The sequence below is a fragment of the Somniosus microcephalus genome, unplaced genomic scaffold, assembly GCF_052327205.1.
Source record: "Somniosus microcephalus isolate GS21.2 unplaced genomic scaffold, FLI_Smic_1.0 unresolved_chr2, whole genome shotgun sequence".
Classification (NCBI taxonomy): domain Eukaryota; kingdom Metazoa; phylum Chordata; class Chondrichthyes; order Squaliformes; family Somniosidae; genus Somniosus; species Somniosus microcephalus.
In genome coordinates, this window is record NW_028225180.1 from 74,058,327 (window position 1) to 74,074,710 (window position 16,384).

A 16,384-nucleotide genomic window follows, 5' to 3' on the forward strand; every position below is an offset into this window, starting at 1 on the left:
TCAACCAAGGCCTCCGAGTCAAAGGTCCGGTCACCCCAGCTTGCTCTTCAGCACTTCCCGGTGGTCAATTACAAGATGACACAGCTAAGGCCGTCTCTCATGTTTTGCCAGGTCCACGTCTACTTCCGCCTCTGTGACATCGCCTGGCTCTCTGCCCCTGCCTCAGCTCATCTGCTGAAACCCTCATCTATGTCTCTGTTACCTCTAGACTTGACTATTCCAACGCTCTCCTGGCCGATCTCCCACATTCCACCCTTCGTAAGCTTGAGCTCATCCAAAACTCTGCTGCCCATATCCTAACTCGCACCGAGTCCCGTTCACCCATCACTCCCCCCATGCTCGCTGACTACACTGGCTCCTGGTCCGGCAACGCCTCGATTTTAAAAATTCTCCTCCTTGTTTTCAAATCCCTCCATGGCCTCACCTCTACCTATCTCTGTAACCCCCTACAACCCTCCGAGATATCTGTGCTCCTCTAATTCTGGCCTCTTGCTGCTCCGCCATTGGCGGCCGTGCCTTCAGCTGCCTGGGCCCTAAGCTCTAGAATTCCCTCCGCCTCTCTCTCCTCCTTTAAGACGCTCCTTAAAACCGACCTCTTTGACCAAGCTTTTGGCCACCTGTCCTAATATCTCCTTATGTGGCTCGGGGTCAAATTTTGCTAACGCTCCTCTGGAGCACCTTGGGACGTTTCACTATGTTAAATACGCTATATAAATGCAAGTTGTTGTCCAAAACCGGGGGGGGAGTGGGAGTCTCTTTTTTAATACAGAAGTCGGCGCACTCATCATATAAATACAGCGGTCTAAAACGATGTTTTTGGTCCGGAGAATTACTGAGCAGTCGCTGCCAAAAGAACGATTGAGTTCAGAGCTAGATGTGGTGTCACCCGTGCGCTAGAAAAGGTTTCAGCAGATGCTTTGTCTTTCTCTCTCATGGCAGTAATAGGGGATTAAATGTTCCCAGAAGAAGAGAGGTTTTTAAATTTAAAAAAAATACTTTGTTGGACTTGTATGCCTTTCTAATTGATAAACATTGTTAGATATGTATCACAGATGAGAAGCAGGTTGTAACTTGAAAGCTAATGAGGTGTTTTTGTGCTGAAAAGATTATTAAAGTTGTTGCGATCTCGGTTTAAAAAGTCTCGATCACGTTCCCACTGGCATAGTGGTTAGCACTGTTGCCTCACAGCGCCAGAGACCCGGGTTCGAATCCGGCCTGGGGCGACTGTCTGTGTGGAGTTTGCACATTCTCCCCATGTTTGCGTGGGTTTTCTCCGGGTGCTCCGGTTTCCTCCCATAGTCCAAAGATGTGCGGGTTAGGTTGATTGGCTATGATAAATTGACCCTTAGTGTTAGGGGGATTAAATACGTGGGGTTACAGGGATAGGGTGGGATATGTGTTGGTGTAGGGGTTACGGGGATCGGGTGGGATATGTGTCGGTGCAGGCTCGATGGGCCGAAATGGCCTCTATCTGCACTGTGGGGTTTCTGTGATTTCTATGATTTCTGTGTAATGGAGTCCGCAGACAAAGCCGCCTCATGTTTCACATTAATTTGGCATCTCATTTTAGACCAAGAAAGGGTGAGGCAGAAAATACAGTTGTGTGGACTTGCAGAGCAGCTTTGGGTTAACTCAGGCCTGCAGCCTTATCCCTATCCCTATCCCTACCCTATCCGAGCTAACTGACCAAGAGAAAGGCGCTTGTTCCTCGCCCTGATATTGTTGTTCTCACCTTGCAGGTATTATTCAGTTTATGATTCGACAGACAGGCAAGGGCTGCTGGATGCCTACCACGATACCGCCTGCTGCTCGCTGAGTATTCCCTTTTCGCCACAGAATCCTGCCAGGTTTGTTGGCTTCAAGCAAAATATTTTCTTCTGAAAGCGATACGGGTCTGAATTGGTGCACGTTGTGCTGGGCCATACCGTGGGGAGAGGGAGGGTCTGTGATGCCATCACCCATGCGCTGAGTTCCCAATCGCAGACCTAGAACCCCAGGCAGGTGTCAAGCAAAGGCCAAGCATCCGCTCACATGAGGGGCAGGGGGGAGGTGCGAGAGGCCACGCGCCTCCCAGATGGGAGAGGGGAACAATCCGAGTGCATTGCCTCAGGACATCCACTGATCAGCCAATTTCTGCAAAGTTTGATAGACGATCCCTCGTTGGCGTTTGAACCTGGCACCTTCTCTTTTTCTCTCTAGATGAACCCGCTGAGCAATTTGCAATCATCAGTTTTTCAATCGCCTGTCCACGGCTGCAGAAACGAGAGTAAAAGGTCCTGGCAAAGGCCTCTACCCTCCCACCCCCACCCCTCAAGTGGGCAGATGGTGGCAGCTTGGGAGTGGGCAGCTGCTGCGGTATGTTAGTGTGCCAAGGCACTGTGCCAACCAGTTGATGGACCTATCTGGGTTCAAACGGCAAGTTGCTGAACTTAAACACATCACGTTAGGGCACTGGTTCCTCCCGGTCACACAGGAGCATTGGCAGAACCCTGGGAACAGTTGGTTGTTGTTGTGGGAACAGTGAGACTGCCTATCCCAGCCCTACTCTGGGGGGTGGGGCATTTAAAGAAAGGCCGAGCAACTGTTGACTTGTGTATGTGTGGAATGTACAAAAACAGCCACAAAACCTAGTGTGCACCCCGGTAGTAAATGGAGCTTAAAGGGGAGGAGAGGGCAGTGTGCTGTTTCTTCAATGACAATCATCTTGTGCCGTTTATTTCTACAGTGCTATTGTGAAGAAGAGAGCGTAGGGCAACTAGCATCTTGTCTTGCATGAGCTGCACATCAGTGTCCTAAAAATAATGTGTTGTGTCCAAACAGGAGCAGTTTGGGAGAGTATTTCAAAGAGAGCCGAAATGTGAAGAAACTGAAGGACCCAAGTAAGAGAAATGCTGCTTTTGTCTCAAATATGTTAAAGCGCCCGCTGGGTCGTAAAGCGCCAGCCCCTGGACCCCGTGGGGTCGTAAAGCGCCAGCCCCTGGACCCCGCGGGGTCGTAAAGCGCCAGCCCCTGGACCCCGCGGGGTCGTAAAGTGCCAGCGCGCCCGCCCGCCCCCCAGGCCCCGTTGAGTCGTAAAGCGGCCTCCGGGACCCCGCTGGGTCGTAAGGTGCACCACCCACCCATGCCCCGCTGCTGTGAAAAGTAAAATTCAAATCAGCTCGTGTCCAAAGAATTTTTCGGTTTTGGTTTGCGATTTTAAATGAATGGATGAAACAATCCTCTAGGATCAGTGTTGGACTGCACTAGCAGAGAGCTGACACTGATATGATGGGCTGAATGGTTGTAAGTGTCCATGCTGCTTTTCATCACCAAACCTTTGATTTTTTTAGGGGATCAGCAATGGCCCGTTTTGAACCAGGCAGAAGTTCTGGTTTAGATTCTTGGGCCTGGTCATGTGGCTAATGTAGAAATTGAGTTGTAAACAAAATGACACGTTTTATAACAAATAATACTTCATGTCAAGTTAGCATTATGTCTTCTTTCAATGTTTGATTTCTTTTTTGAGTCATTCAGCTTCAAAGCACCTGGAGTATCAAGACAAGAAACTGATAACGCCCAGCACAAGGAGCAAATGCCTATTGTATAGAATGTCCGTCCACTTGTACTTGCTCTAACCCTGGGTTTCACATTAACTGCTGTATCTCGCATCACTTTCCAAACCCAGCCTCTCTGTAGTTTTGAAATGCTGCATTGTTTTTGAAGGCATCTGTGCCTTACAGGATATATTTGTACACTATTAACAGCAATCTAATCTGCCTTTTCTACCCATGATAGCATAATCTATCCTTTGATAAGGGAGCGATTGAAAAAAGCTTCAGGTTTTTTCTTTTCTCTCCGTCTCCCTGGAAGATGCTGACTCGGACTGGTCTTTGCTTCCAGCTGCCTGGTGCCTCGCTAAAGTGGCCGACCGTCCGTGTGTGAATGTTGCTGCAGGCTCTTTCACCATTAGGGCATCACAATCCTTTCCTTATCCAATATCCCCACAGGCACTCTGCAGTCAGGGCCTCTGGTCAGCGATGAGGAGTGAGAACTCTGGTGACTCTTGCTTTTCTATCTCCCTTATTACGCTGCACTGAGGCCGATTGTAGCACCCGCGTACCACTTCCCCTGGATAGGATCGGCGAACTCGGTACAGCCCAGGGATCCGGCCTCGGACCGTGCGGCCAGTACGGCTCGACACTGCACCACTTATCCACTACGGCAATTGATTCTGTTTTATGTGCTTCCTCCTTGAGTCCCAGGTTTGACGCCTGGTCTTTGCAGAGATCGCCGATCTCTTGGGCTGGGGCTGCTACATTTGGTTTAGGGAGGGGAAAATGAACCTAGTTTCCAATCAGCTATCTAGTGAGCCGCCTGTGGGATAAAGATAGGATCAGGCCCCACTGTTGAATAGCTTGCTCACACTTGCTTAAAACAGCAACTTGCGCTTGCGTAGTGCCTTCAACATACAGGAAACTTTCGATTAACCGGCCCCTAAATAACCGGAAATGTCGGTTAACCAGCAAAATTCAGGAGTCGGTTCAGGTAACTTTTATTACTTTTTTTACTCCATTTGTTGCTGTGCAAGGGTGTGGCTGCAGCTGTTGCTAAGCTACAGAGACGCTTGCAACTTGTGCCCATTGTTCTGAAGCTACTATAGCGTTCGGTTATCTGGAATTGTTGCTGAACCGGCACCACGTCGGTCCCGTCCGTGCCGGATACCAGAAAGTTTCCTGTACAAGGTGTACCAATGCACTTTACAAAGTAGCAGTGAGAGGAACCGAATGCTGAGCCCGGGGGAAAAGAGTTTAGGAGGAGGGTCTGATGGCTTGGGTGAAATGAAAGGATTTGAGTTTTTCAAGGGGAAGGTCAGGAGGGAGGCAGAAGGAGTTCTCGAGTTCAGGCGACTGAAAATTCTGCTGCCAATAATGGGGAGAGATTCACAGGAGGCCAGAAATCAGAAAAACCAAAGGATGTGGGAGAGGAAGCCCATCCAGACAGGGTGCAAAAGTGTAGCTGTGGGGAGAATAGAAGAGGAGATTAAATTTAATGCATTGACAGACTGGCAGTACACTGGAGTACTGGAAGATACCAGTGCCTCTTAAACTGCATCCGAGCAAGAAGTCAATGTCTTTATGGCGGGAGAGGAGAAATAGGTGGAAGAGAAAAGTTGAAGTCTTTCTTCCCCTTTCTTTCACTGCCCTGAGCTGAGAAGCTGGGTGTGTGACTGCTCTCGGGCCTTCCATAGGGGGAACATTGGTCTCAGGCCACATACCTGTAATCTACCCCTCTTTGCCACAAAGCATTGGGACTCCAAGGTGTGGCGCTGCTGCGTCTCAGTTATTTTAAATAACAGTACCACTACTCCTTTCAGAAGTAAAAACCTTGCCGAGAATTCTGAATTAGCTTTAATGATATTTTGCTCATGAATATTATTGTTTAAATAGTGGCTGCTTACATCATCAGAGTCAGAGTTGCCTAGGTTCGCCTTGTGAGGTCGCTGAGTAAATATCAGCGGTGGTAAAATCATTAACCTCCAGCTAAACTTCTCAACTTGTCTGTTCATTTTGCTACCATTGGGCTCAGCAAGTCTTTTCTCAGCCAGCCTTCTCCCCCCCCCAATATGATGTAACAGTAACTGGGGCAAAGTCCTTCCGACTCAAGTCTGCTGGCCTTTTTAATTAGATGGTTTCATAACCTTCTGCAAACCGCTTTTGTGTGTCTGCAGTCGGACAGTGCAGTGGTTTGTTTCACCGACAAGTCGAGGGACTTTCTTCCCACGTCCTTTCTTACAATGCTGTTCAGATTGGTTATTTGTGGTGCTCATACTTGCTGTACTGCGTGCTGTTCTGCTTGTTGTACTACAGCAAGGGTATCCAGGCATGGGGAGGGGGTGGTGGTGGGCAGGGCAGGGCTGGGCAAGAAAGAGCAACCAAACTGATAGCCAGCTCACAGTGCCCAAGCTCCGAGGAGAGGGTGCAGAGCCCGGTTTGCTCTGGAGAAGAGAAGGCTGAAGGGAGATGATCAGGATCCTTAAAGGAAACAATAAATTGAACCCCTGTAATATGTCTTAGATTGCCACAGCCTCTAGAACCAGGTGGCATGGGGTCCCACTTAGATGAAGGAAGGTGCTCCGATGGTTTAGATTTTAAGTACTTCATACAGAGGACGATGAATGTGTGCAATGGACTGTTCAAGAACGGAAAGGTTTAATGGAGAGTTGGATAGATATCTGAAGGAGTGGAAGATTGGGGGCTATGAGTTTTTGAGAGCGGCTGGGTGCACTGCAGTTTTTTCCAGGCCTGTACTTTCCTATGTGCTGTTTTGGTACACATTCCCATTTGCTGTGTCCTCACACCCACAGAGCCTGCAGAAAATACAGGTGTCGTTCTCCTTGAAAGGTACTAGCCAAGGCCACCGTGTTCCTTGACCTTATGCAGGTGTGTGCCATCTCACCGTCACACCAGACGCACGTTCTCCAGTAGCCTTTCTCTCAATAGCTTCCATTTGGTGATGCTTAGAAAGGATCTCCTGCACGCACTTGTGGAGAGCAGTGAGGCGCCGAGTGGGAGATGCTAGTCCTCTGATGTGGTGGTGCAGCCTCTGACCCTGTCTTGTGGGAAGCCTCCTCTGACTGAATAACCTGCATCCTGTAAATCTTGATTGGAAAGCAATCTCCATATGTGCAGAGCTCCACCACGCTGTGTTAAGGTGACTTCATGCTGTCACTCTCCCTGTGTGCTGAAATCCTGATTGCAGTCATGCCTCTATGGGGGAAGTGTTTGCCGCGTCGGGAGAGTCAGCAGGATGTAGTGTGAGGAGACTAAGAGAAAGGGGATGTTTTTAAAAACTTCACTTTAAAACGCAAAACAGCACTTCTCCTTTAATGAAAGCAGTGTGAATTGTGCTGTTCTGTAACCGCTTCTGCTTCCTTACTTTCAAGTTCACTGTATGGCATGGCAGTGTGCTTTCGCTGGAGTATGTGGCAGGGTCCTGCTTGATACAGAACTGTAATTATAAACCTTGGAGGCAGTGTGTCTGCACAAAATACTTATTAGACCAAGTGTAACGGGCATAACTCGGGGAATTAGCACACAGTTTGTAATTCCATTGGACCCCTCCTTCGGGGATAACTGTGTAGGCTGGGTATAGACATGGTTTTTTTTAAGCTTTCAACTAATTTTCTCTCCCCTCCCTTTTCTTCCTAGCACTTCGGGCAAAGTTGCTGAAGCACACCAGACTAAATGTTGTAGCCTTTCTCAATGAGCTCCCAAAGACACAACACGACATAGCCTCCTTCGTGGTGGATGTAAGCACGCAAACAGTAAGTGAAGAGCTGCCTGTTCTGTATAACCGGCCCATTGATTCAGTTCCCTGTACAATCTTTAACCTATTAACTGGGCTCAAGTAAACTGTGCATTACCAAACTCCCCATCAGAATCCTCTGTCGCCTTTCTCTTGAAGATTTTCTCCCCTCCTTCCCAGGAGGTGTTCAGTCCTGTCACCATACAGTTAGGTGGGGGATGATGCTGTACCTGAGTGGCCATTCTTCGCTTGACTTCTAGGTGCCTCACACCCGAGCCTGGTCCTGTCCGCACACAAGCGCTTCCCAGCTATGTTCACAGGATAGAACTAGGAACCCCTGATTTTTTTTTTTCCTCTTCCCTACCTCAACCCAATTGAGGCCAAGTGCAGTGCCCCAAACTACTGCAGGATAAGGGGACGGGGGAACAAGGTAAAACTGGGAAAGCCCAGGTTTGGGGCCACATGGAGAATGAGCGCTACCTGGAACGGGCTCAGTGTGGGGAAGTGGAGAGCAGATAACTGCACAGATCACACCTGGGATTCTGCTGCTCTGTGTGGCTCACTCGCACACTGGGTGGGCACGAAGATAAGTTTAGATGAAGAGGCTATTTGGCCCATCAAACTCCGAAACAGTGTCGCCCTGACTCTTGAACGACTCCAGTTTTTGCCTCCACTCCCCCACACTGAGCCCGTTTCAGGTAGCGCTCGCTCTCCGTGTGAAGGGCTATCGAACCGGCCCTTTCCCAGTTTTACCTTGTTCCCACGTCCCCTTATCCTGCAGTCGTGATCCATTTACTGACTGCTCTCTGTTTAAACTACCTTATTTTATAAATGAAGTGCCTGCGATTGATAATGATAGTTAACCGGTAGTTAATTGATGAAGGTAACCTTCACCAAGAATGCCAGCATTTATTGCCCATCCCTAACTGTCCCCTGAGAAGGTGGTTCTTGAACCACTGCAGTCCGTGTGGTGAAGGTACTTCCACAGTGCTTTGAGGTAGGAAGTTCCAGGATTTTGACCCAGCAATGATGAAGGAACTACTGTGTGACGTAGCGCACACTGCGTCATCTCCTGTGTGTGTGTGTTATTTTTTATTAGATGCTCTGGGGAGGGGACAGGTCACCTTGTATTTCATTACATCCACGCCACGCTATCATTTCTGCATCGATTAGAGAGACATGGCATGATTGACAGTGCAGTAGGCCAGCGAGGTTATTTTCTAAGCTCTCCGCTCTCTGTTCCAGGTGAAAGCCTGTACAGCCCAAGTATCACCCTGTCCTCACTTGGCCTGCCGACATGCTCCCTTTCCAGTGGGGTGTGACCTCCGACATGGAAACCTTGGCTGAATGTTTACCTCCGTAGCCTGGGCACTAACTCCCACCCCGTCAAAACTACCATCCTGGCTGAGATCTGCTACCTTGCCAGAGACCCCGGAGTCAAACCCGGAACTGTCTGGTCTGTATGGCTCAGTACAACACAGGACAATGTTGGTCTGACTGCAATTAATACTCTCTCCTATATTGCGATGATTCACAATATTCAATACTCTAAATGCTGTGTATAGAAAGAAATTGGATTTATATAACGTCTTTCACGATGTCCCAAAATGCTTTACAGCCAATGAAGTACTTTTTAAAGTGTAGTCACTTGTAATGTTGGAAACGCGGGAACCAATTTGTGCACAGCAAGCCCCCGCAAACAGCAGTGTCATATGACGAAAGAATTTGTTTTATTGATGTTGATTGAGGGATAAATATTGGCCCAGGACACTGGGGAGACCTCCACTGCTCTTCTTCCAGTAGTGCTGTAGGATCTTTTACATCTTTATGTTTGGCGTGTTTAATGTGAAAGATGGCACCTCCGACAGTGCATAGAAACATAGAAAAATAGGAGCAGGAGTAGGCCATTCGGCCCTTCGAGCCTGCTCCGCCGTTCAATATGATCATGGCTGATCCTCTATCTCAATACCATATTCCCACGCTCTCCCCTTGATGCCTTTTTCAGCACTCCCTCAGTACTGCACTGGAGTGTCGACCCAGATTTTTGTGCTCCAGTCTCTGGAGTGGGACTTGAATCCACAACCTTCTGACTGAGGCGTGAGACCTGCCCACTGAGCCACGGCTGACCCACACATAGTATCTATAATATAGTATGTAATATAATAACCTCTGGTTTCTGTTTCAGAATACACTGCTCTGTTTTACTGTACATGGGGTTTTCAAAGAAGGTACGTAAACTTAATACATTTAGGTTTGAAGTTAAGTTTAAAAAGAAAACTTTGTATTCAAGTTCTTAGAGTGTAACCCTTCTTTAAAAACCTTAATTTCCCCTCAGTCGATAGTAAATCCAGGGAGCCTGTGAGGGCCTTCTCGAGAGTGTTCATTGCCGTGCCTGCTGGGAATGCAGGGTAAGTTTTTACTGGGCTAACACGCGCTTGCTGAACTTGGGGCAGAATTGGCTTAAAAGGACAGCGGCAGTACAGAAATAAAAGCCGAACGTGCTAGAGATACACGGCACTTTGGTGAGAGAAAATACGCGTTAATGCTTCAGGTGGCATCACCTTCATTAGAAATGAGTTCTCCAGTCAGAACATGAACCTCCTCCTCCAGCTGCTAATGCTGTGTTTTTTTTTGTTGTTTTTTAATTTTATTTTCGATATTGATGCTTTTAATCGGGGAGGAAATGCAGATTGCTGAGTCAGATGTACACCGCTTTCTAGGATTGGCACTAAACTGGTTGTTTCCCCCCCCCCCCCCGGTCCCTTTTTAAGCAGGCTGTGCATTGTGAACGACCAGCTGTTCATCCGGAACGCCACCACCGAGGAGATCCGCAAGGCCTTTGTGACCCCAGCGCCCACGCCGTCGAGCAGTCCGGTGCCCACCCTCACCGCTCCACAGCAGGAGATGCTGCAGACCTTCTCCCAGCAATCGGGCATGAACATAGAGTGGTCACAGAAGTGAGTGTTACAGATTGCATGCGAACTAACTCCAGGCCCATCCGTCCGCCTTGTTTGACCTCTCGCCTTGGTTTCTCCGTTTACAAAAAAAAAAGAAGCACTTGTTTAAGATCTGCCCATTGTATAACATCAGTTTAGTCCTTTTAACATTTATTCTGCATTGTCAAGTTGTTTATTGCCCGACCCTGTTATGGTTCGGCCTCAGCTGGAGTATTGTGTCCAATTCTGGGCACCACAGTTTGGGAAGGATGTCAAGGTCTTGGGAGAGAAGATTTACGAGGATGATACCAGGGATGGGGGACTTCAGTTATGTGGAGAAGCTGGGATTGTTCTCCTTCGAGCAGAGAAGGTTAAGTGGCGATTTAATAGAGGTGCTAAAAATCGTGAGGCGTTTTGATCGAGCAAGCAGCGAGAAACTGTTTCCTCCTTAAAGTGTGTCGGTGGCCAGAGGTCATATATTTAAAATAATTGGCAAAGGAACTAGAGGGGAAATGAGAGATTTTTTTCACACAGCGGGTTGTTATCTGGAATGCACTTACCAGAAAGGGTAGTGGAAGCCGATTCCAGAGGAACATTCAAAAGGTAATTGGACATGTACTTGAAGAGGACTGGTTTGCAGGGTTATTGGGGGAAAGGCTGGGGTGTGGGACTCTTTCAAAGAGCCGGCAGAGGCACGATGGGCCAAATGGCTTTCTTCTGTGCTGTTAGATTCCATGACTATAACTAGAATAAAAGTGAAATTATTGTTTAATGCTTCAGGTTTCAAAACTGTTCACCGAGCCCCTCCATTTGACGGATTGCGGAAGCTCATGTAGCTCTTGAGAAATACGTGTTGCATGCACCTTTGGCTGAATGTTTTTCCGTCACGGGATCCACCAAATCCCATTCTTACTTGCCTGCAGTGATACGCTTGCCAGCAAGTGCTAAGCTAGCAATCAGGATGTTTTTACTCCTTTCCTCAGGCCAACCCCAACTGGGATAAGATCTGCTTACTCAGCACAGGCTGGGGTCCAAGCCTGGGTCCTTCCTGCTCCGTTTGGCTCGGCATCATTTCATATTTCCCACCGAGCGAGCTGTCGGTCAATATCTCGTGGTTCAGGGTTTAGCTGCAGCAATAACCAGTTAAATCCGGGCTCCAGTTATCAACCTCTGCAGTGCTGTCGTTTGCACATCCTGCTTCTGTAGCAGACAGGGATAATCCCTCAAAGTACTGCTGTGCAGAGGTGTAAATTGCACCATTTAGGACAAGTGACACCTTCAGCCACTGTCTGGAACACTTCACTGAACCAGGAGACAAAAGTAAATGACTTTGCTGTATTATTTTTTTGTGTAGAGTCAGGAGCGGCTAACACGGTGATCTGAAGAAGAAATGTTATTGCACTGTTATAAATTGTCTTTTTCAATCAGACAGGATGGGGAAATGCTTTGGAATGTTTCAGCACTCTCCAGGTTTCTGGTGTCTTGAGGCAGGCGCGCTTATGCTTATTGTCTTGGGATGTTTCAGTACATATCGTGGGTCACCTCACGTCTAAAGTTTAAATCGGTGTTCTAGTTAAATTTGGTCTATCTGAAGCTCTGGAAAATAACCAGTTTAGCTGTTCTGATTTAGCATTTATCCACAAATGAGACAACAGCACTAACGTCCAGGCCCATAAAATTCAGGCAGCAAGAAAGAAATCTCAGCATAAATAGAACTGGGTGGCCCGGGCTTTATGATCAGCGTCAGTGGGCTGGGAATAACCCACCAGCTGGCTCTTGCCCCTAACCGGTCCTTCACAGTAGACGTGGAGAAAGTGCCCAGATGCAAGCCTCAAGCAGACAGTGTGGAACAGAAGCTTGCTGCTGCAAGTCTTTATGCTCCTAAAGTCAGAGCAGAGCAGACCTGGTGCCCCCAAAGCTCGTCCTTACCCAGGCCCATGCGGAACTCTCAACATCAGGAAGCGATAAAAAGAATGAGACCAATCATAAACCTATTAAAGCATATGAGGCTCTGCTTATCTTGGCGTGAGATCCATGGAAATAGATTACATTTTTAAACTGAAACAAATATGTCTAATAATTTACAGGGTGTAAAATCAGACAAGATCTGACCTCCATTCGCCACTATGGAGTCTTTGAAGTGTGAGTTCAGAATCGGCACCAACATGAATGAAAGCCAGCTTGATGGTATCTCTGCAGCTGATAGATGCTGGCTTTCATGTTTGCTGCTTGTACCTCCTGCTTACCTAAGCTTATCACCTGTGTGACTCTCTCGGGCTTTTTTAGAACAAGGCGAGCCATCTCCACTGATCCCCATCCATATCGAACATCTACACATACATCTGGTTCCAGTGAGGGTTGCTGAACCTGGCCAGCTTAATGTCAGTACAAGCTATTGGAACTCCAGCAGCCTTGCTTGCAGGCTGAGGGTAGGGCTGTGAACTTGTGTTTGTGATAGGGTCAGGCCCGGGGTGCTGAAAGCCAGGGCATGGAATCACGACATAGAAGGATGCGATCGGGTGGGATGGCAGGCTGGGAGGGAGCAGAGGGGAGGGGAGTGAAGCAGGAGCAGATCCGTGTCCGGGAAGGCCAAACCGAGTGAGTTGGATAGCCCAATGGGGGCAGCTGTGGATTGAGCTGGAGGCAAGGTTGAGTAGAGGTGAGATGGAAAGCAGTTACCATTACTGAGGGAAGATAAATCCCTCTTTCCTCTAGAAAAGAGAAGTCTGAGGGGTGACCCGATGGAGGTACTTAAGATTATGAAGGGGTTCAATAGGGTAGACGTAGAGAAGATGTTTCTGCTTGTGGGGCAGTCCAAAACTAGGGGCCATCAATATAAGATAGTCCCTAATAAAGTTACGGGAAACTTCTTTACCCAGAGAGTGGTGAGAATGTGGAACTCGCTACCACAGGGAGTGGTTGAGGCAAAAAGGTATAGATGCATTTAAGGGGAAGCTCGATAAACCCATGAGGGAGAAAGGAGTCGAAGGATATGCTGATAGGATGGGAGGAGGCTGGTGTGGAGCATAAACACCAGCATGGACCTGTTGGACCGAATGGCCTGTTTCTGTGCTGTAAAATTCTATGTAAAATCATTTGGGTCACGTTATCCCCGTGGATGAGTCAGCTCGCTACAAGATGGCGCTGGATTAAAACTCAGTGCTTTGAATAATATACATGATGTGGAGATGCCGGTGTTGGACGGGGGTGGACAAATGTAAGAAGTCACACAACACCAGCTTATAGTCCAACAGCTTTATTTGAAATCGCAAGCTTTCGGAGCAGGACGAAGGAGCAGCGCTCCGAAAGCTTGTGATTTCAAATAAAGCTGTTGGACTATAATCTGGTGTTGTGTGACTTCCTACATTTGAATAATATAGGTAGATGTTTAGTGGAGCTGCCTGCAAATATAAAGGGAGGTTTCTGTGTGCATTGAAATTCAGAGCCTGGATTTAAGGTGTCAGGTCATAGTAAAAGGGCAGGTTTTGCAGTGGAAAGAATCCACATGAGAGACTGTTAGCTAAAACTAAAGCTCACGGAACTGAAGGCAAATTATTGAGATTGGTTAGGAGATTGGTTAGCTGGTAGAAGACAGTGTAGGGATAATCAGGCTATATATAGAAAGGTCAGAGGAGAAGTGAAAAAGAAAATAAGAGGGGCAAAGAGAGGGTATGAGAATAGAATGGCAGCCAACATAAAAGGTAATCCAAAAGTCTTCTACAGGCATATAAGTAGTAAGAAGAGGGGTGGGGCCGATTGGGACCAAAAAGGAGACCTATGCATGGAGGCAAAGGCTGAGGTACTAAATGAGTACTTTGCATCTGTCTTCACCAAGGAAGAGGATGCTGCCATAGACGTAGTGAAGGAGGAGTTAGTGGAGACACTTGATAGGATAAAAATTGATAGAGGTGTTAGAAAGGCTGGCTGTACTTAAAAGTAAATAAATCACCAGGAGCGGATGGGATGCAGCCTAGGATGCTGAGGGAATTGAGGGCAGAAATCGCGGAGGTACTGGCCATACTATTCCAATCCTCCATAGATACAAGGGTGGTGCCAGAGGACTGGAGAATTGCAAATGTTACACCATTGTTCAAAAAAGGGTGTAAAGATAAACCCAGCAACTATAGGCCAGTCAGTTTAACCTCAGTAGTGGGGAAGCTGTTAGAAACAGTAATCAGGGACAAAATTAACAGTCACTTGGATAGGTGTGGATTAATTAAGGAAAGCCAGCATGGATTTGTTAAAGGCAAATCATGTTTAACCAACTTGATCGAGTGTTTTGATGAGGTAGCAGAGAGGGTTGATGTAGTGTACATGGATTTTCAAAAGGTGTTTGACAAAGTGCCACATAAAAAGCTTGCCAGCAAAGTTGAAGCCCATGAAATAAAAGGGACAGTGGCAGCATGGATACGCAATTGGCTAAGTGACAGGAAACAGAGAGTAGTGGTGAACGGTTATTTTTCGGACTGAAGGAGGGTATACAGTGATGTTCCCCAAGGGTCGGTTCTAGGACCACTACTTTTCTTGATATAAATCACTTGGACGTGGGTGTACAGGGCACAATTTCAAAATTTGCAGATGACACAAAACTTGGAAGTATAGTGAACAGTGAGGAGGAGAGTGATCGACTTCAGGAAGACATAAACAGGCTGGTGAAATGGGCAGACAGGTGGCAGATGAAATTGAACGCATAAAAGTGTAAAGTGATACATTTTGGTAGAAAGAATGAGGAGAGGGCATATAAATGAAATGGTACAATCCTAAATGGGGTGCATGAACAGAGAGACCTGGGGGTATGTGTGCACAAATCATTGAAGGTGGCAGGGCCGGTTGCGAAAGCAGTTAAAAAGGCTTACAGGATCCTGGGCTTCATGAATAGAGGCATAGAGTACAGAAATGTGGAAATTATGATGAACCTGTCTTAAACACTGGTTCGGCCCCAACTGGAGTACTGTGTCCAATTCTGGGCACCACACTTAAGGAAGGATGTGAAGGCCTTGGAGAGGGTGCAGAAAAGATTTGAGAATGATTCCAGGAATGAGGGACTTCAGTTACGTTGATAGACTGGAGAAGCTGGGGTTGTTCTCCTTGGAGCAGAGGAGATTTGATAGAGGTGTTCAAAATCATGAGGGGTCTGGACAGAGTAGATAGAGAGAAACTGTTCCCATTGGCGGAAGGGTCGAGAACCAGAGGACACAGATTTAAGGTGATTGGCAAAAAAAACAAAGGCGACGTAAGAAAAAACTTTTTTACGCAGCGAGTGGTTAAGATCTGGAATGCACTGCCTGAAAGGGTGCTGGAGGCAGACTCAATCTTATCTTTCAAAAGGGAGTTGGTTAAGTATCTAAAGGGAAAAAATTTGCAGGGCTACAGGGAAAGGACAGGGGAGTGGGACTAGCTGAGTCGGCACGGGCCCCACAAGGATCTGTGCTGGGGCCTGAACTATTCGCTATATTTATTAATGACTTAGACAACACAATAGAGAGCCATATATCCAAGTTTGCTGATGACCCAAAGATTGGTGGCATAGTAAGTAGTATAGACGGGAGCATAAAATTACAAAGAGACGTTGATAGATTAAGTGAGTGGGTGAAACTGTGGCAGATGGATTTCAGCGCAGGTAAGTGTGAGGTCATCCATTTTGTACCAAAAACTATTTGATCTGAGTATTTTTAAATGGTGCAAAGCTAGGAATATTGAGCGCCCAGAGATTTAGAGGTCTGTGTACGCAGATCAGGTACAAAAAATAATCAAAAAGGCTGATGGAATATTAGCCTTTCTATCTAGAGGGCTGGAATATAAAAGGGAGGAAGTTTTGCTGCAGCTACACGAAGCCCTGGTTAGACCAGATCTGGATATTGGCCTTGGAAGGAGTGCAGTGCAGATTCACCAGAATGTTACCAGGGCTCCAAGGGTTAAATTACGAGCGATTACATGAACTAGGCTTGCATTCCCTGGAATATAGAAGGTTAAGAGGTGACTTGATTGAGGTTTCTAGGATTTTGAAAGGAATTGATGGGGGAGATGGAGAGAAACTTTTTTTCTGCTGGTTGGGGAGTCTAGGACAAGGAGGCATAACCTTACAATCAGAGCCAGGCTATTCAGGAGAGAAATTAGGAAACACTTCTTCATGCAAAGGGTGTTAGAAGTGTGGCACTCTCCCA

At 47.2% G+C, this 16,384-nt stretch overlaps 1 protein-coding gene across 2 annotated transcripts in view; it reads left to right on the top strand.

Annotated features, from left to right (window-relative positions):
- Positions 1–16,384, top strand: part of LOC147092825 (nuclear RNA export factor 1-like) — an 85,465-nt gene that overhangs the window by 61,446 nt on the left and 7,635 nt on the right. For both annotated transcript variants that reach the window (XM_085976076.1, XM_085976077.1), the window contains 6 exons: positions 1,740–1,847; positions 2,821–2,879; positions 7,188–7,303; positions 9,470–9,512; positions 9,620–9,692; positions 10,059–10,241. In XM_085976076.1, the coding sequence (XP_085832202.1) occupies positions 1,740–1,847; positions 2,821–2,879; positions 7,188–7,303; positions 9,470–9,512; positions 9,620–9,692; positions 10,059–10,241 (582 nt within the window). The remainder of the gene's footprint in view (positions 1–1,739; positions 1,848–2,820; positions 2,880–7,187; positions 7,304–9,469; positions 9,513–9,619; positions 9,693–10,058; positions 10,242–16,384) is intronic.